Source organism: Anomaloglossus baeobatrachus, chromosome 11 (genome assembly GCF_048569485.1).
Source record: "Anomaloglossus baeobatrachus isolate aAnoBae1 chromosome 11, aAnoBae1.hap1, whole genome shotgun sequence".
NCBI lineage: Eukaryota > Metazoa > Chordata > Amphibia > Anura > Aromobatidae > Anomaloglossus > Anomaloglossus baeobatrachus.
In genome coordinates this window covers 7,848,490-7,876,378 of record NC_134363.1, presented here as the reverse complement: position 1 = coordinate 7,876,378, position 27,889 = coordinate 7,848,490, and the positions used below count along the sequence as shown (strand labels likewise).

The window sequence follows — 27,889 nt, the reverse complement described above, 5'->3', positions numbered from 1 at the left end:
TTGTTCTCATAAATATTGTACGATTTATGCCCTTTTTTGATATAGTCCTGGATTCACAATTGAAACTATTATATATGCTATATTGCAATTTGTGAAAATGTAATAATGTATTCTATATTACTGGGTACTGTTGTCAATATAGTACTGTACAATAGTATACTGTATACAGTACATATGTACAGAAAGTTACCTCCAGAGCGGGTCAGAGTGCGGTGAAAGGACAGAATCGGAAGTGTACACGGTGAGTGTTTGCTCTTATTGCAAAGCATTGCCCTTAAACCAAGTTACAATTTTTTAGAAAGCTTTGTTTGTCTTGCAAAATGCTCTCAAACCCAGTTACTCTTAATCCAAGGTTCCACTGTATTTGGCACTGAAGGGGTTAAGGTTCTTTTCTATCCTGCAGTGATCTAACGGGTAGTTGTAACCTCAGTTGCAGCCACTCCCTTCTGCTCCACTGCATGTCGTCTATATCTCTATTCTATTGTCGTCTATATTTCTATTGATGTCCACTTTAAAGGAACACGTTTCTGAAGAAAGCTGAGGTGTTGCTTCAGTTGCAGCTGAGATGTTTCAGCCGGAGTTTAATTTGTTGGGTCTTTCTCCTCTGTTTGTTTTTCCTACCTCGTATTGTCTTATTGCAGTGATGAGACTAGTGTCTTGCTGGCCCTCACTAGCCAGGGTGAGTTTAGGGTCTGCGAGGGCCTAGGCACATGATCGGCGCATGGGGGAAAGGACCCGTATATGGACGTTAGGGAGTGCAGGGATCAGCCTCAGATGAGTGTTAGGAGGTGACCCCGCACCCTCCACTCCCTATCCCCAGGGCCCACTGTTTTATCTTGTTCCCAGTGTACCCTGTGTGTTGCGGCGCTCGCCAGGAGTTCCCTTATACTGCGCGAACACCAGAGCTTCTGCTACCGATCTAAAGTTGTGACGTGAACAGGACATGTGGCAGTGAGTACGGGCAGGAGGTGAGTAATGAGGTGAGAATAAGGATTTTTACTATTTTTTTTTAATATTACTGTTATGCTTTAGGTTCTAGAAAGACGAAAGACCATAATAAGGGACATTACATTCGGGGAAAATTAGATCTTCTTGTTGAATTTCCCAAGCAAAACTGTGCAAACAGGCAAATTCGAACGTTACCTGATCCGCACATCTCTACTTTATACTTTTCTAAAGTAAAGCCTTTTTAAATCTAAACAAAAAAAGTCTGTAAAAGTGAAAATAAACGCCGTGAAATAAAAACAATAACACAAAGTAACAGAATCCTGAGCTCCGCACTTCCCTCTGCTACATCTGTTTCTCCTGTGATGTCCTAGACCTGAAGAGCATCCATCTATTACAGAGGTCTCAAACACGCGGCCCGCGGGCAGCATGCGACCCCTCAGACTGCTTCCGTGCCCCTGTTGACTATCGTGGCCGGTGCAGGGGCCGCAGCCACTGTCTGCGCTCTATGTCAGATGAATGTTTTGCTGGCGCTGCACTCTCAGAGTCCAGCGCTCTGTGCACAACAATTCCTCCAATGGAAATTGCCTGACCTCAACTGCTTACTTCTGATTGGCGGACGGCTACGGCTGCATTGGAAACGTTGTGCACAGAGCGGCCTGGTGACCGATCTCTCCAATCACTGTGGATCTGGGGCCGGAGACTGCTCCCCTCAGCTTCACTCTGGCGTCTGTGGAAGCTGAGGAGAGCGATTGGTAAGTCATAGCGCCACTGCCCCCTTTCAGCCAACGCCGACACCGACACATTACTATAGGATGGGGACATTACTATAGGATGGGGACAAGGTGGGCACATTACTATAGGATAGGGACAAGGTGGGCACATTACTTTAGAATAGGGACAAGCCTGGGGACATTACTATAGGATGGGGACAAGTATGGAGACATTACTAAAGGATGGGGACATTACAAGGATGGGCACAATACTATTGGATGGGGACATTACTATAGAATGGGGACAAGGCTGGGGACATTACTATAGGATGGGGACTAGGATGGGCACAGTACTACAGGATAGGGACATTACTACAAGGGGACAAAGGATGGGAAACATTACTATAGGATGGGGACAAGGATAGGCACATTACAATTGGATGGGGACATTACTATAGAATGGGACAACTATATGATGGGGACAGTACTACAGGATAGGGAGATTGCTACAAGGGGACAAGGATGGGGAACATTACTATAAGATGGGAACAAGGATGGACATATTACTACAGGATGGGCACATTACTACAAGATGGGGAAAAGGATGAGCACATTACTGTAGGATTGGGACTAGGATGGGAAACATTACTAAAAGATGTTGACCAAAAAATCTATATAGTGCTAATGGTAACACTATTAGTTACAAGAAAAGGATAAAATGGAAAAATAAAAAAAAATAAAAAAAAAAAACAAAAACACCTCAAAATAAGGCATGACATTTTTTTTACCATCAAATTTTTTTTGTATCTTTAAACAAAGAATGTGCACATTTGTTATAATAAACAAGTGAAAAAATCAGTGATCCAAAGGTGTGTAAAAAAAAAATATGGTACCAATAAAAATGTCACAGAATGCGGCCCCCCCAAATTGTTTTTTTTCACCTGTGCGGCCCATACACCCAGCCGAGTTTGAGACCCCTAATCTAATGTATATCAGATGGAGAGGAGATCAGAGGAGATGTCATATAGATAAGTGGTGCCGAACCCCGAGGAGGTGCACACAGCAGGGGTCAGTATGTGCTGGACCCCAGGGAGGACGAGCTCTCAGTGCACACGGCCGGGGGTCAGTATGTGCTGGACCCCGGGGAGGATGAGCTCTCAGTGCACACAGCAGGGGTCAGTATGTGCTGGACCCCGGGGAGGACAAGCTCTCAGTGCACATGGCAGGAGGTCAGTATGTGCTGGACCCCGGGGAGGACGAGCGCTCAGTGCACACAGCAGGAGGTCAGTATGTGCTGGACCCTGGGGAGGACGAGCTCTCAGTGCACACGGCAGGGGGTCAGTATGTGCCGAACCCCAGGGGACGACGAGCTATCAGTGCACACGGCAGGGGGTCAGTATGTGCTGGACCCCGGGGAGGACGAGCGCTCAGTGCACACAGCAGGAGGTCAGTATGTGCTGGACCCTGGGGAGGACGAGCTCTCAGTGCACATGAAAGGGGGTCAGTATGTGCCGAACCCCAGGGGACGACGAGCTCTCAGTGCACACGGCAGGGGGTCAGTAAGTGCCGGATCCTGGGGAGGACAAGCTCTCAGTGCACACGGCAGGGGGTCAGTATGTGCCGAACCCCAGGGGAGGACGAGCTCTCAGTGCACACGGCAGGGGGTCAGTAAGTGCCGGACCCTGGGGAGGACGAGCTCTCAGTGCACATGAAAGGGGGTCAGTATGTGCCGAACCCCAGGGGAGGGTGAGCTCTCAGTGCACACGGCAGGGGGTCAGTAAGTGCCGGATCCTGGGGAGGACGAGCTCTCAGTGCACATGAAAGGGGGTCAGTATGTGCCGGACCCTGGGGAGGACGAGCTCTCAGTGCACATGAAAGGGGGTCAGTATGTGCCGGACCTCGGGGAGAACGAGCTCTCAGTGCACATGAAAGGGGGTCAGTATGTGCTAGACCCCATGGAAAACGAGCTCTCAGTGCACATGGTAGGGGGTCAGTAAGTGCCGGACCCTGGGGAGGACGAGCTCTCAGTGCACATGAAAGGGGGTCAGTATGTGCCGGACCTCGGGTAGAACGAGCTCTCAGTGCACATGAAAGGGGGTCAGTATGTGCTAGACCCCATGGAAAACGAGCTCTTAGTGCACATGGTAGGGGGTCAGTAAGTGCCGGACCCTGGGGAGGACGATCTCTCAGTGCACATGAAAGGGGGTCAGTATGTGCTGGACCCCGGGGAGGATGAGCTCTTAGTGCACACGGCAGGGGGTCAGTAAGTGACGGATCCTGGGGAGGACGAGCTCTCAGTGCACACGGCAGGGGGTCAGTAAGTGCCGGACCCTGGGAAGGGCGATCTCTCAGTGCACATGAAAGGGGGTCAGTATGTGCTGGACCCCGGGGAGGACGAGCTCTCAGTGCACATGGCAGGGGGTCAGTATGTGCTGGACCCCATAGAAGACGAGCTCTCAGTGCACACGGCAGATGCATCAGTATGTGCCGAACCCCGGGGAGGACGAGGTCTCAGTACACATGGCAGGGGATCGGTATGTGCCCCCTTAGTATAATTGTCCCTCTCCCCACCAGTACCACGGGTAGTGGGGAAGTACCACAAGTATGGCAACAGGGTAGGGACGGGAAACCTTGTGTCTAGGGAAGGGGGAGATAGTGACCCCTGACTCAACCTTCCACTGGCCTCTGGCTCCCCTGACAACCCTAGATAGGTACTTTATTTGTGCGCCGACTAGGATACTTGACCCTGACTGACCCTAGAACTGGGCCCTAGATGGGGAGCGGATGTGATGAGCACATGAGTCAACCCACAGACACAGGGAGCCCACACAGGGGAAAGCACACGAACAACTTATCTCCAGGAAGACTCAGGGGGAGGGACAGCAACGAACAGCAATGTTTCTTCAGATGGATACAAGTGAGCGGCTTCCATCCAAGTCCTGTAGAAGCTTATAGCTCTATTGTAGTACCCCAGAGTTGGGCACTATCAAAGTGATTTATAGTCATTAGCAGTAGCATGAGGTGTGCGGCGTACACTTTTCCATCAGGAGTTAATCTCCCCACAGGCCTTGTTACTGGGCAGAATAGCCTGGTGGGCGGAGTCTTAGTATATAACTGTTACCTCGGTTCGCTGATCTCTGTTCTCTCCACAGGCCTGGTTACTGGTAGAATACCTGGTGGGCGGAGTCTTAGTATATAACTGTTACCTCAGGTTCGCTCATCTCTATTCTCTCCACAGGCCTTGTTACTGGGCAGAATAGCCTGGTGGGCGGAGTCTTAGTATAGAACTGTTACCTCAGGTTCGCTGATCTCTATTCTCTCCACAGGCCTTGTTACTGGGCAGAATACCTGGTGGGCGGAGTCTTAGTATAGAACTGTTACCTCAGGTTCGCTCATCTCTATTCTCTCCACAGGCCTTGTTACTGGGCAGAATAGCCTGGTGGGCGGAGTCTTAGTATATAACTTCCGTTAACTCAGGTTCGCTGATCTCTATTCTCCACACAGGCCTTGTTACTGGGCAGAATACCAGGTGGGCGGAGTCTTAGTACATAACTGCCGTTACCTTAGGCTCGCTCATCTCTATTCTCCCCACAGGCCTTGTTACTGGGCAGAATAGCCTGGTGGGCGGAGTCTTAGTATATAACTGTTACCTCGGTTCGCTGATCTCTGTTCTCTCCACAGGCCTGGTTACTGGTAGAATACCTGGTGGGCGGAGTCTTAGTATATAACTGTTACCTCAGGTTCGCTCATCTCTATTCTCTCCACAGGCCTTGTTACTGGGCAGAATAGCCTGGTGGGCGGAGTCTTAGTATAGAACTGTTACCTCAGGTTCGCTGATCTCTATTCTCTCCACAGGCCTTGTTACTGGGCAGAATACCTGGTGGGCGGAGTCTTAGTATAGAACTGTTACCTCAGGTTCGCTCATCTCTATTCTCTCCACAGGCCTTGTTACTGGGCAGAATAGCCTGGTGGGCGGAGTCTTAGTATATAACTTCCGTTAACTCAGGTTCGCTGATCTCTATTCTCCACACAGGCCTTGTTACTGGGCAGAATACCAGGTGGGCGGAGTCTTAGTACATAACTGCCGTTACCTTAGGCTCGCTCATCTCTATTCTCCACACAGGCCTTGTTACTGGGCAGAATACCTGGTGGGCGGAGTCTTACTACATACCGTGTTTTTCCAAAAATAAGCCGTCCACCAAAAATAAGCCCTAGCAGCGATTTTCAGCATTTTCGGAGCAAGGTTTAAATGTAAGCCCTCCCCCGAAAAGTTACAGATACAGCAGGACACTTCATTATATACAGCGGGCATCCCGCAGTTACACTCACCAGACGCTGAGTGGCAGGACCTGCAGTGACTGCACACATCCGATTTCACACACAAACATTGGATCACACATACATCGCATCATACACATACTCACCACATCCAGGGACACCAATTTCTTCTAGCCGTATAGTGTCCATTTTAGGACATGATCATATATCAGTGTCAAACATCAGAAATACCTTGTTTGATCAATGATAACTGACACCTGACATCTCACACATCAGAATGACTTATAGACAGAGTGTTTGCATGTTTAACCTCATAACTTGGGAAAATCACATTCTAGTATCACTTTGTCCTGTGGAGGAGTGGTTAAGGTTGTGAGGAAAGAGTTAACTAAACTTGAGTAGATAGTCACATAAACCTATCTATCTACGCTCTAGATGGATACGCAAGAGCCAAGGACAAATGAATTATCGAGAAACAAAACTAAAGCGGGCTTTACACGCTACAATATCGTTAATGTTTTATCGTCGGGGTCACGTTGTTAGTGATGCACATCCGGCGTCATTAACGATATCGCAGCGTGTGACACTGACCAGCGACCTCAAGCGACCTCAAAAATGGTGAAAATTGTTCACCATGGAGAGGTCGTTCCAAACTCAAAAATCGGTAATGGTTGATTATCGATGTTGTTCATCGCTCCTGCGGCAGCACACTTCGCTATGTGTGACACCGCAGGAACGAGGAACGTCTCCTTACCTGCCGCCGGCCGCAATGCGGAAGGAAGGAGGTGGGCGGGATGTTACGTCCCGCTCATCTCCGCCCCTCCGCTTTGATTGGCCGGCCGCTTAGTGACGTCGCGGTGACGTCGCTGTGATGCCAAACGTCCCTCCCCCTTGAGGGAGGGATTGTTCGGCAGTCACAGCGATGACGACGACCAGGTAAGTAAGTGTGACGCTGCCGTAGCGATAATGTTCACTGCGGCAGCGATCACACGAAATCGCATGCACGACGGGGACGGGTGCTTTTGCGTACGATATCGCTAGCAATTGCTAGCGATATCGTAGCGTGTAAAGCCCACTTTACGCTTTGCCGAGAGTTGAAACTTACGCTTATGCACACGACACAGCTACGCCCAAATTAGCTTGATAAAAACCTGCATGTATAATAAACTTGAGTTCAGAGTGCACACTCTTGCTTTATGTGCAGATACCAGTCTCTGTCTGTATCTCATTAAGGTTGAGAGAAGCTGAGGGGGTGACCGGGACCCTCTCCACATTCGGTCATCGCTGGCAACACTCGTGACCTATTTAGGGGTCAACCTAACAAGGTCACAGAATGGAAAGTCTCCAGAGAATATTGTTTTCTGGGCTCAAATCCCAGAAGCAGAAGATTTTTTTTTTTTATTTTTAAAATTCTGCGGGCTGGCACACAAAGTCCAGTGATGTTTCACATTTAATATCTGACATTCTGATTGTCATTCTGCCATGTTAAAGGGAACCTGTCAGGTGTCATATGCATTCTGAGCTATAAGCAGGGTGTCCTGTAGCCTAATACCTCCTTCCTACCCATCCCTTTCTTGTAATATTGTGGAATATAAAAGTAATAAAAAACATTTTATTACTTACATACTCCCTATGTAAATGAACAGGGTCTCTAGCTCCATGGGCACCACATCGCCCTGTGGGAGTTTGCATGTATTCCGTGGTATCACACCCCTGTGGGTGCTCACTTCTCTGCTTCAGACGCGCTCTGCGCATGCGCAGAAGACTGCTGCACAGATGCACAGAGCGCATCTGAAGAAGAGAAGCGAGCACCCTGATGACGGCTGCAGGGATGGTAATTGTGCACACGCGGGATCTGAAGACGCTGATGGTGACATCACAGATGTAAATCCATGGTATCACGCCCACTGGGGTGTGATACCACGGAATACATGCAAACGCCCACAGGGCGATGTGGTACCCATGGGGCTAGAGACCCTGCTCATTACATAGGGAGTATGTAAGTAATAAAACATTTTTTATTACTTTCATATTCCACAATATTACAAAAAAGGGATGGGTAGGAAGGAGGTATTAGGCCACAGGACACCCTGCTTATAGCTCAGAATGCATACGAGACCTGACAGGTTCCCTTTAACATGGCAGAATGACAATCAGATCAGTTGTCAGTGATCAGTTATCAGTGATCAGTTGTCAGTGATCAGTTGTCAGTGATCAGTTATCAGTGATCAGTTGTCAGTGATCAGTTATCAGTGATCAGTTGTCAGTTATCAGTGATCAGTTGTCAGTGATCAGTTATCAGTGATCAGTTGTGAGTGATCAGGTATCAGTTGTTAGTGATCAGGTATCAGTTCTCAGTGATCAGGTATCAGTTGTCAGTGATCAGGTATCAGTTATCAGTGATCAGGTATCAGTTCTCAGTGATCAGGTATCAGTTGTCAGTGATCAGGTATCAGTTATCAGTGATCAGGTATCAGTTCTCAGTGATCAGGTATCAGTTGTCAGTGATCAGGTATCAGTTGTCAGTGATCAGGTATCAGTTGTCAGTGATCAGGTATCAGTCGTCAGTGATCAGGTATCAGTTCTCAGTTTTCAGTGATCAGGTGTCAGTTGTCAGTGATCCAGTTGTCAGTGATCAGTGATCAAACAAAGTATTTCTGTTTTTTAACACTGATATATGATCATGTCCTAAAATGGACACTGTATAGCCGACAGCATCCTGGGAGGCAGTGCAGTGGAGCGCAAGAATGCTTGCTTACAGGACCTGCGGGCCGGACACGTGACTTACTCCCATCATTCCCTGCATTTAGAAGTATTCTGCAATGCTGGATGAAGTGAGTGTGTGTGTGTGTGTGTGTCAGTGTGTGTGTGTGTATGTGTGTGTGTGTATGTGTATGTGTGTGTGTGTGTGTCAGTGTGTGTGTGTCAGTGCGAGTGTGTGTCAGTGTGTGTCAGCGGCAGCCAGCGTGGGTGTCAGCGGCAGCCAGCGTGTGTGTAGGCGGCAGCAAGTGTGTGTGTCAGCGTCAGCCAGTGTGTGTGTCAGCGGCAGCCAGCGTGTGTGTCAGCCAGTGTGTGTATCAGCAGCAGCCAGCATGTGTCAGCCAGCGTGTGTGTCAGCGGCAGCCAGCATGTGTGTCAGCCAGCGTGTGTGTCAGCGACAGCCAGCATGTGTGTCAGCGGCAGCCAGCGTGTGTGTCAGCGTCAGCCAGCGTGTGTGTCAGCGACAGCCAGCAAGTGTGTCAGAGGCAGCCAGCGTGTGTCAGCGACAGCCAGCGTGTGTGTCAGCGGCAGTCAGCGTGTGTGTCAGCAGCAGCCAGCGTGTGTGTCAGCTTCAGTCAGCGTGTGTGTCAGTGGCAGCCAGCATGTGTGTCAGCGGCAGTCAGCGTGTGTGTCAGCGGCAGCCAGCGTGTGTGTCAGCGGCAGCCAGCGTGTGTGTCAGCGGCAGTCAGCGTGTGTCAGTGGCAGCCAGAGTGTGTGTCAGCAGCAGCCAGCGTGTGTGTCAGCGGCAGTGTCAGCGTCAGTCAGCCAGCCAGAAGCAGGGGAGTACGGCGTGTAGCACCCACTGGAAATCATTGGGAGGACCTGGGAGCCACGCAGATGTCCGGGTCTGGTAAGTATGAGTCTCCTGAGAATTGGTGGGGTCTGCTTTTTTGGGCGGTAAACTTACACCCAACCATGTTTCTCCAGAAATAAGACCTTCTCTAAAAATAAGCCCTAGTGCTTTTTGGGGGGACAAAAAAAGTAGAAGACAGTGTCTATTTTTGGAAAAACACGGTAACTTCCATTACCCCGGTTCGCTGATCTCTGTTCTCTCCACACAGACCTTGTTACTGGGCAGAATACCTGGTGGGCGGAGCCTTAGTATATAACTGATACCTCAGGTTCGCTTATCTCTGTTCTCCACACAGGCCTTGTTACTGGTCAGAATAGCCTGGTGGGCGGAGTCTTAGTATATAACTATTACCTCAGGTTTGCTCATCTCTATTCTCCACACAGGCCTTGTTACTGGTCAGAATACCTGGTGGGCGGAGCCTTAGTATATAACTATTACCTCAGGTTCGCTCATCTCTATTCTCCACACAGGCCTTGTTACTGGTCAGAATATATGGTGGGCGGAGACTTAGTATATAACTATTACCTCAGGTTCGCTCATCTCTATTCTCCACACAGGCCTTGTTACTGGTCAGAATATCTGGTGGGCGGAGACTTAGTATATAACTATTACCTCAGGTTCGCTCATCTCTATTCTCCACACAGGCCTTGTTACTGGTCAGAATATCTGGTGGGCGGAGACTTAGTATATAACTATTACCTCAGGTTCGCTCATCTCTATTCTCCCCACAGGCCTTGTTACTGGTCAGAATACCTGGTGGGCGGAGCCTTAGTATATAACTAATACCTCAGGTTCGCTCATCTCTATTCTCCCCACAAGCCTTGTTACTGGTCAGAATACCTGGTGGGCGGAGTCTTAGTATATAACTATTACCTCAGGTTCGCTCATCTCTATTCTCCACACAGGCCTTGTTACAGGGCAGAATACCTGGTGGGCGGAGCCTTAGTATATAACTTCCATTACCTCAGGTTCGCTGATCTCTGTTCTCTCCACACAGGCCTTGTTACTGGGCAGAATACCTGGTGGGCGGAGTCTTAGTATATAACTGATACCTCAGGTTCGCTGAGCTCTATTCTCCACACAGGCCTTGTTACAGGGCAGAATACCTGGTGGGCGGAGTCTTAGTATATAACTTCCGTTACCTCAGTTTCGCTGATCTCTATTCTCCCCACAGGCCTCGTTACTGGGCAGAATACCTGGTGGGCGGAGCCTTAGTATATAACTGATACCTCAGGTTCGCTGAGCTCTATTCTCCCCACAGGCCTTGTTACTGGTCAGAATAGCCTGGTAGGCGGAGTCTTAGTATATAACTGATACCTCAGGTTCGCTCATCTCTATTCTCCACACAGGCCTTGTTACTGGTCAGAATACCTGGTGGGCGGAGTCTTAGTATATAACTGATACCTCAGGTTCGCTGATCTCTGTTCTCTCCACAGGCCTTGTTACTGGGCAGAATACCTGGTGGGCGGAGTCCTACTACATACCATAACTTCCATTACCTCGGTTCGCTCATCTCTATTCTCCACACAGGCCTTGTTACTGGGCAGAATACCTGGTGGGCGGAGCCTTAGTATATAACTGATACCTCAGGTTCGCTGATCTCTGTTCTCTCCACAGGCCTTGTTACTGGGCAGAATACCTGGTGGGCGGAGTCTTACTACATACCATAACTTCCATTACCTCGGTTCGCTGATCTCTATTCTCCCCACAGGCCTTGTTACTGGGCAGAATACCTGGTGGGCGGAGTCTTAGTATATAACTGATACCTCAGGTTCGCTGATCTCTATTCTCCCCACAGGCCTTGTTACTGGGCAGAATACCTGGTGGGCGGAGTCTTAGTATATAACTGATACCTCAGGTTCGCTGATCTCTATTCTCCACACAGGCCTTGTTACTGGGCAGAATACCTGGTGGGCGGAGCCTTAGTATATAACTGATACCTCAGGTTCACTGATCTCTGTTCTCTCCACAGGCCTTGTTACTGGGCAGAATACCTGGTGGGCGGAGTCCTACTACATAACTGCCGTTACCTCAGGTTTTAGTCAGAGTACAGCTGGAGCTCAGCCAGTGCACACGCCAGAAACATGTAGGGGAACACTAACCCCCACTCCAGCCGCCTGTATGGGAACAGACTGACCCGAAACCACAGTAAGACCTCTTAGGACTTGCACCTCTTTAGGCAGATGGAATGCCCTGGTCTGCACAGCGCCTTAGCCTAACCCGAAACTCAAAGCTGTGGACAGAAGAGGAGTACAGGCCTGGAGAAGATGATACCCATTCAGAAGATGGATACACAGGAGAGTCTACTATACATGTGTACCGCCCCGTGCTCGCAGCTGAGCCGCTCGGATCCGGACCTTCAGTGGGTGGCTCGAGGGTCTCCGGACCCGGGTGTCTCGCGGTCACTTCAACTAAAAGGGGGGTTGTGGTTTGGGGACGTAGATGTACGGCCGGAGCCGTGTTAAGTTTGTGACGCCACCGACGGGATGCGGTGAAGGTGGACACCACCGCTGCAGCTACGGGGGCACCCGGGGGAGATGTTACGCAGCAAGTTGTTAACCCCTCCGTGGGCAGGGATGGTGGCTCCAGGACCCGTTGGGGGTGTTTGGCGGTGCAGGGAGATAGGTGACCGGAGGGTGCTGATGTACTCACTATGAGTAAACACACGAGTCTCTGGTAAACCAAGGTGATGGTGGTCGGTGCCCGCAGCCGGCTGCGGTCTGGTCCCCCACCCAGCTGGTGGTCTCGGTCTTTCTCCCGCACCTGTGTTGGATGGTGGACTGCCTGTGCTTGCAACCTCAGGAGTCCGCTCCCGGCTTGTTGTTGCCTAAGGAGCCCTTTGCCCGCAGACGCTGGCCCATGGGATCTCGGAGCCGTGGCGGTAGCTGTTTATCCCCCTCGTTGGGCTGTTGTCTTCAGTCGGGACTTTGGGTGGGACAGGACCTCTAGTCCTGGCCGCAATCAGTTAATTAGCTAGCCCCCAGTAGCTTCTGGACCTAGATTCAGGGTCTGAGTACCCCCCTTTGTGCTCCGGTTTCCGAGTCGGTTCCCCGGGTTGGTACCGGCGGGCTACAACCCTGTCCCGGTCCACCTCAGTTCCACCGAGCCGTCTTCCCGGCTCCTGCAGATGGAGACCGCCATCTGCCTCCTAGCCAGAGGCACCAGGGCTCCTACCCTAGTACCTGTCCAGCCCACACACCTCTCCAACTTGAACTCTAGACTTGTTCCTGAACTTTCCCACCCCAGGCTGTCTGAGATTCCTCGGTGCGCGTCTTCCAACCACCTGGTTCCGCCCCCTGGTGTGTCCATCAAGCCCTGAGGGGGGTGACTAGGGTTTTAATTTTTGGCTGAATGTTACCTATGAGGGACAGGTGTAATACGGGGCCCTATTTGTGACTACCTGGCACGGCTAGGGCTTCACACATTAAGGTCAGAGGGAGCAGGAACATGGGGTCTGCATGGAAAAAACACCCCGGTGAGATAGAGGAAGCCAATTCTATTGTATCATAGGCTCTGTTCACACTTGCTGAATATCACACCTTATGTTTCTCTGCATCGATTTGCTATCTGCTAGTCTATGGAGCTGGTTCATCTGAGCATGTTATACCAACCATGGCTGTTGAACTCACCTCCTGAGTCTCCTGATTTTTCTGCACCAACATCAAGGGGCACGCCATTAACCATCTAGGTGACAGGGAAAACAGTAACGCCGGCGTAAACCCCCGCACACCCATAGCCACATGCTTCTCACTGTCACTGGAAGACCAGGGCACCAACACCCGTGACACATGGTAGAAAATCTGACCCATGCCAGACGTCCTGGGTACATTGCGCTCCATGTGTCACACTATCACCAGCAAAGACCAAGGGGGAATGAGAGTGTTTAAGGACACCAAGGGAAGTGTTGATAATTACCAGCTGAAAGGTGAGGAAATCCACAGGGTCCTAAAGGGAAAGGGATTAACCATAAGCAGAGAAGAAGAGAATCTCAGGGAGCAGTTTGTGTAGCAAAATGCCGCGACCTTCTACAGCCGGACACCACAGAACTGTCTGTTAAGCGTGACACACCCCTGACAACTGGTCTCTTATGTTCTTCTAATAATTCTTTTCACTCCTCTGCTTAAAATCTAGTGGGGGTGCACCTGGTCGTGGCCAGTTAATAGTGAAATGATATTCTTTCCACTACCGAATTATGGCCCCAACCGTGCTCATTGGAACCTTCAGTAGTTTAGAAATTCTTCTGTAAGCAATGCCATCACTATGTTTTGCAATAATAAGGATGGAAAGGTCTTGAGACAGCTCATTGGTTTTACCCATTATGAGATGTTTCTTGTGTGGCACCTAAGTAATAAGACACCTTTTTATCCGATATCAGTTGAACCAGCTGATATGATGTTTCACTAAATAGCAGAATTGCCGTCTAATTACTGACAGATTTCAGCTGTGGTCATGACTTTCCGTGGATTTTTGCATCTCTCTGTCTTTATGTGTAGAATACTTGTTTTTGTCCTATGTCATTTCTCAGTATTACACATAAGTTTATCCATAAATATCTATCGTTTGAATTTTTTTTGCCTTTGTGGATTGGATGGGTTGTTAGTGACATCTGGTAAGAAATTCATGTCAATAAGAACCTTTAGAAATATATTTAAATAGAAAACTGGTGAGGTGTTCAATATTTTTTTCACCAGCAGTAAACCCAAACATGTTGATCCAGACAAAGGGAAAAACCCAAGAGCAGAAGTTAATTGCTCTATATTAGCGAAAAAGTTACTCATTATCAGTAATGCAATGTATGCACACAGTGACTGCACCAGCAGAATAGTGAGTGCAGCTCTGGAGTATAATACAGGAGGTAACTCAGGATCAGTAATGTATGTACACAGTGACTGCACCAGCAGAATAGTGAGGGCAGCTCTGGAGTATAATACAGGAGGTAACTCAGGATCAGTAATGTAATGTATGTACACAGTGACTGCACCAGCAGAATAGTGAGTGCAGCTCTGGAGTATAATACAGGAGGTAACTCAGGATCAGTAATGTAATGTATGCACACAGTGACTGCGCCAGCAGAGCAGATGAGTTGGATATCATGGCCTGGGTGAGATGACATGTCAGACATCTTGGTTGTTTTCCTGATTCCCCAGAAAAAAAAATGAGAAGAGGCTGAATTCAGTGTAAACTGTGGAAGAGAGCGACACAAGGATTTATTGTGGATTTCTTTTATTCCTGGGAATCCTCTGGTGAGGAGGCAGCGGCTCTATGAGCGGTGAGGGCCGAGCTCCATGATGTCTCGTAAAGGCCGCTTTACACGCGTCGATTTATCGGGCGATCGCATGTGCGACGTGACACGCCCAGATCGTATTTACGATTTGCCGGTATCGCTTATTGGTCGTTTATTTGCTGTAACACATAACGATCTCGAAATTGACGCATCAGCGATCAACTATATATGTTGGACCCAGGCGATCGTTTGAATGTTGTTTGATGTTGGCAGGGTGTCAATCGGAGCCATATGACAGCTGCTTCCCCAAAACGAACAATTATTTAAAAATGAACAATGTATTAACGATCCACGATTTTCATCCTATTTGCGTTCGTTCAGAGTCGCTCGTAGGTGTCCCACGCAATGACGTCACAAACGATGCCAGATGTGCGTCACGGAATCCGTGACCCCGACGACAGATCGCACGATAAATCGACACGTGTAACGGGGCCTTTAGAGCTGATTACTGGGAGTTGTAGATTTTGCAGGAGAGAGGTCGCCCCGTACATTTGCCTAGCGTAGTGTGTTTTTGATATTTTTCTGAATACTTGTGGCTCATGAAACACATTCTGGCTTTCCAGTCGCACTCACAGAATTTTCTGGCACAGCCGGACTCCTCATCATCTGCAGATATAACAGAAAGATTCATCAATTAATATTCCTGATGGATTCGTGACCGACATAGGAAATAAAGCAGCTGTAACACTGACCGGAGATAAAGGCGACTTTGTGGTGTAAGTCAATACAGCATATCCCAAAAGTGAGTACACCCCTCTCATTTTTCTAAATATTTTATTATATCTTTTCCTGGGATAGTGCTGCGTATCGGATCCTTTGAAACAATGTGCAGTGTCAGTGTGCAGCTTGTGATTGATTGCGGTCAGTGAGAGAAACAAAAATATAATTCTGTAGTTGTGATACCTTTTAATGGCTAACGAAAATAAAATAAATGATGTTACAGAGAATCTTTCGAGACTCCTCAGGTCTCTTCATCAGGCACTGGTATGACAAAGTATCTGAAGAAACACAAATATACACACAAACAGAGCAGAGGCGGTATAATAAAATGACATTTACATAAACAAACACTGAGCTAGAGAGGGAATCCTTAATTAGCTTTGATTAGTGGTGTGAAAGTTTCATTGTCCCAATATCTATGTAGGATCAGAGGCCTGATGTCCTCACCATCTCTAGAGCAGATGTGACGCCCTGGCCTATCAGGTCGTCACAGGGTGTTGCACAATTTTCCTTTCCGTGCAGCATCCATCTCTCCCTTGGTTCCAGGTGCCACTCAGTGATGTGCTAAGGCCAGCATGCAAATCCCACACACACACACCAGGGGGCAGGTCCAGTGAGGAAAGGGCCGCCCACCGAAGGGTTAGGCAGACTGCTTGTGAGGTGTCTAGTCAGTCAACGGCAGGGGAGCAAAGAGAGCAGAGGGCTCTCAAGTAGCTCTCAGTGAGGAGAGCAGGCTGGGGAGTTGGAGCTCCCAGACAGCATGAGTGCAGCCTCAGAGAGTGAGGGGCTGTGGAAGTGGAGGCTCCCGGAGGTTCAGAATGGACCAAAGCACACTAGTAACATCACTGGGAACGGTCACCTGGACGTGCTCCCCCTCAGTGTCAGCGGTACTGAAGGACGTTTGGTTGAATCACTGCCTGTGTGTTCATTGACCTCACAAATCAGCACAGCCTCATCCAGCACCACGACAACCACTTTGAGTTTCTCTGCTCCCTGTCTCCCAGGCCTGTAGGCCACGGCCACGGCTCCCCCTTCCCATCACCGGGCCCCGGGACACAAACCCCTACCCACGGAGGGGTTACACATCCTGCTGCTTCAACATCGTCACTGGGCTCCCCAACAGCAGCGGTGGTCTCTCACATTACCACGCACTGTGGTTGGCAGCACAAACTTTTTAAGCCCCTGTACATATCCTGCCTTTATTGAGAGGCCGCACGACCCCCGGGTCCGGAGACCCCTCGAGCCACCGCGGTTCCAGATCCAAGCAGCCCGGCTGCTGGCATGGGGGTGGCACACAGACTCCTCATATTCTGTATCCATGTAAGATCAGATGCCCAGTACCCTAACCATCTCTGGAGCAGACTCCACAGATTCTTTATTCATGTAAGATCAGAGGCTTGATGCCCTCACCGCCACTAGAGCAGACTCCTCAGATTCTCTATCCATGTAAGATCAGAGGTCTGGTGCCCTCACCGTCTCTAGGATAAGGCCGGAACCCCACCACCGGTGTGAGTGGAGGCCGTCATGACTTTAATTAGGGGGAGGTCACACCAGGAGGGGGTGGGGGCTAGGGGAACATTCTGGTTTATATAGGTCAGCCTGAGGGTAGAGGATCCCTTTTGGGCTGCGCTCCCCTGGGATAATGTCTTTCCTCCATCTGAATCCATCCATGCTGTGGCCTTCAGGCAGACCCTGGCTGCCGCCGCAGTTCTCATCTGTATCCCCTCACTGCAGGTCCTGGCGCCGGAGCCTCTGTCCCCTGCAGTGCTTGAGTCTTCCTCTGTTCTGCCGCAGGAGAGGCCTTCCCGCAGGCCTCCGACTGTCGGTGGGGCTGTTTACTGCAGTGCTTGAGTCCAATTCTCCCTCCCGTCTGCTCTGCCGCAGGAGTGGCCTTCCCAAGGGCCCCGGCCACCAGCAGGGCTGTCCCCTGCAGCGCTGGTGTACCTCTCTGCTCTGCCGCAGGACCGGCCTCCCCGCAGGCCCCGGTCACTGGCATGGCTGTCCAGGGATGCGTGTGTGCGGAATCAGCAGTGGCGCAGAAGGCCCTACGGGGACTGCAGTCTGGTCGTGTGATTCAGCCCCCATCCTGGGAGTAATTCATGGGCACGCCTGAGGTCGGCAGTAGTTGGTGGGCCTCAGCCTCCACTGGAGGTGGGGCCTGCCACTGCCCTTCAGCTCTAACCCCCTGATTTTGCAGCTGGTCACCACAGCGATGTACTAGTCTGGTGGCTTGGCTTTTCCTTGACGGTGGCCTTATGGAGGATCTGGGATTCCTTATTGGCGGACAGGGGATTGTTGTTGAGGTCTCCTCTTCACGCTTGCAGCCTGGGGGTATTAGTCCTCGAATCGTCCGGACCGGATTCTCCAGGGTTGGGCCTGGCCGCAGCTGATCTGAGGATCGTATCACCATTTCCCGGATTCTTCGTCGACCAGCATCGGGAGGTCAGTCTTCTGGCAGTTTTGGATGGTCAGCACAACCTGGTGAGTATGGTCTATGTTTGTTTTTGTCTAGTCAGGTGGTGTCAGCGGTCGGCATTGGTTCAGTGGGGCAGGCAAAGCAGTTAAGCGAAGGTGGTGTAGAGGAAGTGTTGGCAGGGGTTAAGGTACTTGGTAGCCCACTGGGAGGGTAATAAGTTTGCGCTGGGGGGTATCCGCTTGGCTTGCTCCTGGTGTTTCGGGTATGAGGGTTGCGGCTGGAGGGCTGGGGGCCTAGGCAGGGTGTCTGACCCATTTCTTTATCATTTCAGGGCATGATGGGGTGAAGTCTATGTACGTTCTAAGGGGCCGCTGGGTTCTCATTTAAAGAAGGAGGTCAGGGGGAAAAATTTGGAAGGAGAAATATGTAGTAATTTTCCCTGTTGCCCTTGGGAAAAGTTAATTTGGATAAACGCAAGAAGGATGATAGTGAGAAGGAGGAGGAGAAGCGCTGATGGTGTCTGATTTCACAGACTTTCACAAACTGGTTGCAGGTGTTTGCGATTTTGGCAAGGGTTATTGGCAAAAGAGCACCGGGCAATTGTTCTTATCTTTTCTGGTGTATCGATTTCATCGGGGAATGCTTATAGGGTATATGGGGGGCAGGCTTGATTGCGTTACAATGAACAGTTTAGTCAGCAGAAGGGAATCCGCTCAGATATTTGTTGGGATCAGAAGGACATTGGCTGTTGGCTGCCGGCGGCACTTAGCCTGAGGGTCCTCAGGACAGTCCAGGGCTCAGAGGCCTGGTATTTGTGCTGGCAATTTTACGGAGGCCACTACACCTTTGGGTCCAATTCCAGGTTGAAACATATTTGTTCGCACTGTAGCGACCTCTCTCATGGGGCCTTTAACTGTTTTAGGCGAAATAGGGCCAAGTTAGGGACCTCTAATACCCAAGGGTGTTATTGATAGATGGTTTTCTGTGTTTGTTTGGGGTTTTTTTGGATTCCCTCTTATGTCTTTTGGATTCTGCGGATTTGTTACAAATCTTCAGTTGACTTAGTGGTATCCGACAGGGGTTAGAGAGCAGTTGGAGAGAGGAATTTTCTGGGCCGTACGTTGGCTCCCCCCCTTTTTTGGGTCTCTCTGGTTTTCCAGTTTGGGAGGTTTACCCCTGTTTGGGGGTGTTATTTGAAGATGCGAATACGTTTAGGTTTCTTTATCACTGGTACTACCTGTAGGGGGGTAGTCATTGTGTGATTGATACAGAGCTTTGCTCAGTGGTTTATACGTTGTTTGCCAAGTCGGCAAGTGGGTGCTTCTGAGATGGGGTGTGTTTTGCTGACTGGTGCTTCCCTATGGGCTGTTCGTTGTCGTGTCGTTGTTAGATTTGTTTAGTTCATTTTGGGGTGTGTAGTGGGGGACATTTTGGGGTTTTTGAGTTGGTTATTTGTTACTTGGACGAGTTTTCGGTGTTGGCACCAGGGGTTCTTGCTTTTTGTTGGATTATTATTGCAGCAATAGAGTGCTTAGCGGGGCATTTTGAATGTCTCCTTTGGTGCCAGGTAAGTAGGAGGGCCCAGTGCCATGGATTTCGTGTTTTGGGTATGGTTATTGATTTTGAGAGTTGGAAATATCGGCCCTCCAGAGGTGGCTGAGCGCTGAGAGTCAAGAATCTTACCTTGCAGGAGGTTCAATCTTGGCTTGGGAAGCTTATTTTATCGGGCCGTTTTTTTGTCTACGGGCAGAGTTTTTTCTCATTGGCTCGCCTATGCTATGGACGGGGTGCTGGTGCTACATCGCTAAGTTCGTATGTCGGCGGAAGCTCAAGGTGGATTTATTAGTATGGGGGACATTCTCGGGAGAGAAAACAGGCAATCTTTGCTCATGGACCTGTGACGCCCTGGCCTATCAGGTCGTCACAGGGCATTGGGCAATCTGCCCTTCTGTGCAATGTCCACCTCCTCCTTGGTTACAAGTCCCCAACTTATGTTGTTGCCAAAACCAGCTAATCAAAATCCTAGGAACACTCTACACCACACCCACCAGACACACCAGTGGACGGCCCGAATGGAATAGGGTCGCCCACTTGGGTTAGTAAGGGGAGGTCAGGAGTGTCAGGAGTAGGCCAGTGTAGTGTTGGAGGTGAAAGTGAGAGGAGGTCAGGAGCCAGGCTCCTTTGAAGTAACTAGGTGCAGACAGTGGTCTTGGCCTGGTAGGAGCTGGACCCCTAGTTGCAGGGGATCCTGACAAGGGGCACAGAACTGTCGAGGAGGACAGCCGGCGGCCTTGTACCATCACCGGGCTGGGACCAGAGTACGACGGGGTACTTGGACCATAGGTTAGTGAGTAGCTTCAGGCAACCTGACAATTCACCCGACGAGAACGGAGCCTTCAAGATCCGCTCTCCACCCGCTCCAAAATCGGGGTACTAGCGCAACTAGGGGGATAGGACTTTCCACAAAACGGTGCAGGAAATCCCATGCGTGAAACCTGAGAGCAAGCTCCCCCAGTTAGCCACACTGGGGAGCAGGACCCGATTAGTTTTACGCTACCGGGGCCAACTAAGAAGTAGACTAACTGCCAGGAGGCAGGTCACAGATCATCAGGCAACACCACCGGGGACGGGACCCAAATTAGCTCCCCTCAGCGGCAGCAGTGTCCAGAACTTTGGATTACCAAGTTGTCAGCTTTATGGACTGAGTGAGTACGCAACTGACCCCTTTCATCCCCCAATGGCACTTCCCAACCACATCACCGAGTCCCAGGGCATCCCCCCTACCCGTGGGGGGTCGCAACACCTGGCTGCTCCCGTCATCACCCCAGGTACTCTCCAACGACAGCGGTGGTACTTCACCTTACCACTCACCATGGGTGGCGTCACGAACTTTAAATACACCATCCCCTGTAAATACCCCCTTTATTTGAGTGCCCGCACAACCCCCGGGTCCGGACGCCCCTCGAGCCACCGCGGGTCCAGATCCGAGCAGCCCGGCTGCTGACGTGGGGGCGGCACAGACCATCTGGGGGAGAATTCGAAATTTGATCTGTTCGCTGGTGCAACAGGGGTTTGTTTTTGGGCAGCTTAATTTTGGAGGGGAATGGAGTGTGGCTTGAGGAATGGTGTATTTTTGTTTTTTGGTATACAAAAAAAAAATGTTGTCTTTTTAAAGTCTTTTCCACTCTGGGTGGTAGTTATTTTGTCAAAGGAGCGGCTTCAGACTAGGAGAGTGTGCTTGCATTGTGATTTAAGGGGGTGGTTGGAAATAATTTATAAACCTTCTCAGCTGCTGTGGTTAGGGTCCTTCGACAACTGGTTTGTTTTTTCTTTAATGCAGGTTGCATGTACCAGGGGTTCTAAAGCTCACACGCTCTTTCGTATTCAGCGGGAACGTTTCCAGGCACTGGCCCTGGAGGCTGAGGCTGCGGAGATGGAGTGCCCTTCCAAACTTGGGAGGTGGTGACAGGACTGTCGAGCACTTGATTAGGTATGCTTTGTCGGACGCTATGTGGACCACTTATCAGCAAGGGTGAACAAGGGGAGAGCCTGGTGGATTCCCTTGGGCCCCCTTCCTTTTTATCTGAGGAGAATCTGATAGGCATGTGGTTGCTTTGAGTCAGTCCGTGGTCCGTGGGGATGGAGTGCCCTCCCGAACCTAGGAGTGTGGTGCCAGGGCTGTCGAGCACTTGATTAGGTATGCCTTGGTGGATGTTACGTGGACCGATTATCAGTGAGCGTGAACAATGGGGTGCCTGGTGGATTGCTTTGGTCCTCTTTTTACCTGAGGAGGATCTGGTAGGCATGTGGTTGCTTTGTGCCAGTCAGCGGTCCGCAGCTAGCTGGTCTTCGGCGAAGGTTCGTTGGCAGGTTTCAGGTTTGGTGTTTCATTTTTAGCTTCATCATCAGTTGGATTTAACTAAGAATTTTGTGGTTTAGACACTGCACTCTCAATTCAATACGAAGTATAAAAAGACCAACAGATTTGTTTTTTTCAATCAAAGATTTTTTTGTATTTTTATTTTTAAATTTTTAAATGATATAGGTAGAAAATAAGTGGGAAATAATACAGATGGACGTTTCGGCCTAAATATAGGCCTTCTTCACGCCGTATTACACTCCATAAAAGGGGAGAGCTAGTTTCCAAAGATGAGTACTGCAAGTGTAGAGAAAGAAAGGATAGAGGGGAGACCCTGGGCTTTGTTTTTTTCTATTGGTTACAGAAAGCAAATCCTGGTAAATATATGATCTCAAAGTATGAATGCTCTGGAGAGGTTTAATGGGTATATCCGTAGGACATTTAGGATTGTAGTCCCTTGTAGTATTATATATCGTTATTCCAATAAGTATGGGGATGATACGAAGATCTGTCCTGGATACAATGTTTTTAGTTGTGATTCCAGAGTCTATGTCCTTATTTAACTCCACGTGGAGTTGTAAGGTGTAGTTACTTGTGTGTCTTACAGTAAACTTTATGGTTTGTAGTTCCTTGGAGCAGTAGTGACCATTTAATGCCACGTGTTGGAAGGAGTGGTTTGCAAAAGGAAATTTGCTATCATCTGTAGTATCTTCACATAAGGGGTATGTTGAAAGAAAGGTTAGGGGTCCCTCTAGTACGCCGTCTTCCCAGACTGTGGCTGATGCGGCATTTCCTTTTGCAAACCACTCCTTCCAACACGTGGCATTAAATGGTCACTACTGCTCCAAGGAACTACAAACCATAAAGTTTACTGTAAGACACACAAGTAACTACACCTTACAACTCCACGTGGAGTTAAATAAGGACATAGACTCTGGAATCACAACTAAAAACATTGTATCCAGGACAGATCTTCGTATCATCCCCATACTTATTGGAATAACGATATATAATACTACAAGGGACTACAATCCTAAATGTCCTACGGATATACCCATTAAACCTCTCCAGAGCATTCACACTTTGAGATCATATATTTACCAGGATTTGCTTTCTGTAACCAATAGAAAAAAACAAAGCCCAGGGTCTCCCCTCTATCCTTTCTTTCTCTACACTTGCAGTACTCATCTTTGGAAACTAGCTCTCCCCTTTTATGGAGTGTAATACGTGAAGAAGGCCTATATTTAGGCCGAAACGTCCATCTGTATTATTTCCCACTTATTTTCTACCTATATCATTTAAAAATTTAAAAATAAAAATACAAAAAAAATCTTTGATTGAAAAAAACAAATCTGTTGGTCTTTTTATACTTTGTATTGAATTGAGAGTGCAGTGTCTAAACTTGCATATGATAGTCTGGACCTCGGTCCACTCACTAGCACCTCTAACCTATTTATAGCTGAGTGCACACCATATATCTCTATTATAAGAATTTTGTGGTACAGCAGGCACTGATGGGTTTCCTCTGTAGAGGAGGGGTCGGAACGGATTGCAGGTCGGGATGGGTTGGCGTAAATTGTTCCTGGAGGTAAAGTCAATGTTAATAGATTTATTAGTTCATCACCAGATTTTATGAACTTCGAGGACCCCACCTCGTAAGTTAGGGGCTCTTTTGGTTTGGATCCGGTGAGTTACGTGCCACATTCATTCTGCATTGGAAGAGGTAACACAGGCCGCAGGTATGGTTTAGCCCCGAGGTAGTTCAAAGATATGGTCATTGGGAGTCTCGGCGGCATCAGGGATATGTGAGACCTCAGGGGTTTGTTTTAGCTTTGCTGTTTAGACCGGGCATTTGTGGTAGTTGTTGGGGGTGGTTTTTGCCTGAAGTATGCAGGACTGGGCGTTTGGATTGGGCTCCGAACATGTTAGCTTACACGTGGATGGTAATGATTCAGGGTTTTTTTTCCCCATTTCAGCATTTAATTCGGTATATTAGGTACGATTTGCTCTGACTGTGGGTATCATTTCCAGAACTGATTACGGTTTGGTCTGAGATAGTCCCGCGTGGATGTGGTGGAGAGCTCGTTTCGTTGGAGAAGTGCAATAAGGCTCAGTTTAAGGTCACTGGGACAATCCAAAAATTTGTCATGGAAAACGGTGGAGTGGCTGTTCGCCACTTTGAGTTGGTGGCTGTAAATAATTTAAAAATAAAATTTGCTGGTTAGACGATGAGGTCCACCTGAAAGTGGTCGGTGCGGAGTTATGGTCTTTGCAGTTACAGGTGGGGAGTGAGTGGGCCACAGCCTTGCCTGGTGGTGAGGGTTTCGAGCATCTGAGGTTTCAAAGTGCTGTCATTGTGGCGGTTGGGGTGGGTTCTCGAAGTTGGTGTAAATTATTATTGGGGCTTCATGTAGATATGGATCCTTTTAATTTGCCAGTTCTGGTTGGTGGTCTGGTCATTTGGGGGACCACCGGCAATGGAATCCTGTGTCCCGTGTTTGTATTTACCCCCACCTTTTTTATTGGTGCTTCCGAGTTGGTGGTTACGGCTGGGAGTAAGGGGTACTTTACACGTTGCGACATCGCTACTGCTATATCGTTGGGGTCACGTCGTTAGTGATGCACATCCGGCGCCGGTAGCGACATCGCAATGTGTAAATCCTAGGAGCGACGATGAACGAGCGTGAAACAAATCGCTGATCTGTGTCACGTCATTCATTTCCATGTGATGTTGTTTGTCGTTCCTGCAGCAGCACACATCGCTGTGTGTGAAGCCGAAGGAGCGACAAACATCTCCTTACCTGCGTCCCGCCGCCAATGCAGAAGGAAAGAGGTGGGCGGGATCTTATGTCCCGCTCATCTCCGCCCCTCCGCTTCTATTGGCCGGCCGCTTAGTGACGTCGCGGTGACGCCGAACGCACCTCCCCCTTGAAGGAGGGATTGTTCGGCAGTCACCGCGACGTCGCCGACCAGGTAAGTGCGTGTGAAGCTGCCGTAGTGATAATGTTCGCTACGGCAGCAATCACAAGATATTGCATGTGCAACGGGGGCGGGTGCTATCGTGCTGGACATTGCTAGCCGATGCTAGCGATGTCGCAACGTGTAAAGTACCCTTAAGTGTGGTTCAAGGAGAAGTTTAATGTTAATAAGATTATTATTATTATTATTATTTAATCACCACATTTATGAGCTTCGAGGACCCCACCCTATCTTAATACGTTTCTGAGGTTTGTATGTTAAATAAAAGGCTTATGTGGCTATTTCATCTGATTTTGTGTTTGTACATTATTTATACTTATTGGGGGTAAGGGGATAAAAAGGATGGTAGAATAGTGGGGTCACCGGAAATCAACTATACCAAAGTCAAGAGTAGACTCCTCAAATTCTGTATCCATGTAACATCGGAGGCCTGGTGCACTCACTGTCTTTGGAGCAGACTCCCCAAAACATGACCCTTCCTCCACCACCTTTCACTGACTTCTTAACACACTATGGGTTTAGTCTTTCCCCAGTTTGTCGATGAACATAATGTTTCCATCAGCCCCAAATAAATTAAACTTGCTTTCATTAGTAAAATGACCTGTGGCCACTTCTCCTCTGTCCACACAAGATGCTCCTCACCAAAGGCGAGTCTAGCCTTGTGATTCTTTCTGCCAATGAGAGGTTTGCTCACTGCAAAGTGGGCTTTCAGTCCAAATGCTCTTACACGTCGTGACATTGTGTGACGAGACCGATCCTTACTCTGTTCAGTGCTGAGCTGGCAGCAATTCCAGCCGCAGTGTGGAAACAATTACCCATTTAGATTCTCCGCTGTAAAATAATGAGTTTATAAATTAAAGATTTGAACTCATTAAAATACAGGCCTTTAGCTTGTATAGGCCTCTCATCCCTTAGAGCGTGTGTGAGTTTGAGGAGCCTCTAGCCAAAAGCATCTGGCATGATTAATCAAAACTGGCTGACAGCTCAATGCTATATTCAACTTGGTTTCTTAGCAACGGTCTGAAATTAGCATTGAACAGCTTCTATGCATTACACTAGGGTAAAGGTCAACTAACCTGGTTCTGGAAAACAAGTTCTGCGCAGGACACTTACGTTTGCAGATTTAAGACCACGTGAACAATGACTTAATGTAAAGGCTAAGAATGGGAATGAGGTATATTGGGCTCTGAAGACATGTTAAAGCCATGTTTAGTCACAAAGGGTAATCTGAGGGTGTGGTGAAATGTATATAAACTGGACCACAGTTCATAGAGTTTAGAATGCCGACCATTCTCAACCCAGATGGAAGACCGCTGTGACATCACAGCTATGTAAGATACAATAAACTTTCTTTTTCTTTCTTATTACTCAATTTTAATCAAGCCAAGCATTATTTTTCTGTAATGATTTTTAACCTTTATTGAATAAACCCATATTTGTTTTGCACCTCCTTTGTCTCTAAACAATCATTATATACTGGGTAAGTGGATACGCCAAATCCTATTTTTAACATCCGCATTATCCGGTCCTCTCCAGCATTTGTCTTTTGAGAGCGACCAACCTTTTTGTGGGACTTGGAAGACTTTGTGATGTTGTAAAGATGCAATATCACCCCTTTTGCCTTCATCTGGACAACCTGCTGCCGGAGGCTTTCAGTCACTTTGGAACAGCAAAGTCAGGGCAGACTGGAAAGTTAGAAGCTAGTTACACAGGGTTTGTCAGATAATGAAGGAAATTAGCACCAGGTGCAGATTAACTCCAATTACTTGCAGGGATCTGACAGTGTTCTCTAATTGTGATCTGGGTTCTCTAATTGTGATCCGGGTTCTCTAATTGTGATGCGGGCTCTCTAATTGTGATATGTGTCTTTTTCATTTATCTCATTTACATTTTTATTATGTGATTTACAATAAATTCAATTTATGAAATAAGCGGAAAATTTCCTCATGTTAGGATCTAATCACATAGGACGACACAAGGACCCCAATATTTAGGAAATTGGGTGGTGTTCTCGTATTTTGATCTCCACAATATATATATATATACTGTCCTGACACTGCACGTCTGATTTTATTTTGAGTTTTGTGATTTATTAAGGACAAGCCTGTAATTCTTCTGCTTGTTACAATGTCCCCGAGTGTCCTGCCCCCGAGGAGACCCCCGGACTTACCGCAGGTGATGGTTCCGTTACTGTAGGTATAATAGTAAAACATTGGTGAATCTTTACACCCTTTTATTCTCTCAGTTCTATAGCAGCAAAATCTTTGATGACAGCATCTGAAGGAGGAACAGTATATATCAATAGTCAGTGATAATAACCTCCTGTTACATGGGACTACAGGTCATATCTGCTCCATTATCTGCACCCAACATGTACAATTATACCCTCAGCTCTGCTACTCCAGTTCTCATATATACACATCATTGTATATATATTGATTATCAGACACTTACCGATCTATTCCATCCATTATCTGATCACCTCTCGGAAATAGACATTGGCAGCCGTAGAAGTAAAAATCATGGAGACGTTTGTTCATTGTTTCTATCAGCATAGTATTGAAATCACTGAGGTAAGATACGGCTCCTTCCACCGACACTAGAAGATAAAGCCATGGTCACCTTGTGGTTACACGGAGCGGCGCAGTCACCGGGAATGACGGATGTTACCGGGAATCTTCCTCCTCTGATCAGGGATCTGCCTGGAGATCGGTCCCTACTATATTCCCATTACCGGAGAGGAGCGGAGAATCTCAGGACTTACCGAGACTAAGGAGGAGCAGCAGAGAGGAGAGCATTGTGCCCCGGAGACAGACGGGGAAGATCCAGGAGAAGACCATCTGGAAGACCAGCAGATCCCACCGGGGATTATATCCTCCTGATATTCCCACCACTAGGGGGCGCTGCAGAACGCTGTCTGCTATTGGTGCCCGGGGCTTATTACCTGATACCAGCATCATATGATCGGGTGACAGTGTGGGAAATATTAACCCTTACCTGTACTGTGGACGGGATCTTGGGGCCACAAAAATCTTCCCAAGTAACTAATGGGGGGTGGAATATGAGTGTTAATGGCTACAAT

At 48.5% G+C, this 27,889-nt stretch overlaps 1 protein-coding gene across 1 annotated transcript; it reads right to left on the bottom strand.

Annotated features, from left to right (window-relative positions):
- Nucleotides 1-14,736: 14,736 nt before the first annotated feature.
- On the bottom strand, nt 14,737-27,681 carry LOC142256321 (basic phospholipase A2 RVV-VD-like). Its single transcript, XM_075327948.1, has 4 exons — nt 27,572-27,681; nt 27,262-27,406; nt 26,978-27,084; nt 14,737-15,439 (listed from the first exon to the last, which is right to left on the bottom strand). The coding sequence occupies exons 1-4, from the start codon at nt 27,645-27,647 to the stop codon at nt 15,279-15,281; spliced, it is 489 nt and encodes a 162-aa protein (XP_075184063.1). The 5' UTR covers nt 27,648-27,681; the 3' UTR covers nt 14,737-15,278.
- Nucleotides 27,682-27,889: the final 208 nt, after the last annotated feature.

Bases quoted from the DNA above. Each gene is read 5' to 3' on its own strand.
- LOC142256321 (XM_075327948.1), bottom strand. From the start codon at position 27,647: ATGGTCTTCTCCTGGATCTTCCCCGTCTGTCTCCGGGGCACAATGCTC. The intron at 27,407-27,571 runs GTAAGTCCTGAG...TTTATCTTCTAG, and splicing joins GCTGCTCCTCCTTAGTCTCG to TGTCGGTGGAAGGAGCCGTA. The intron at 27,085-27,261 runs GTAAGTGTCTGA...TTCCTCCTTCAG, and splicing joins ATAATGGATGGAATAGATCG to ATGCTGTCATCAAAGATTTT.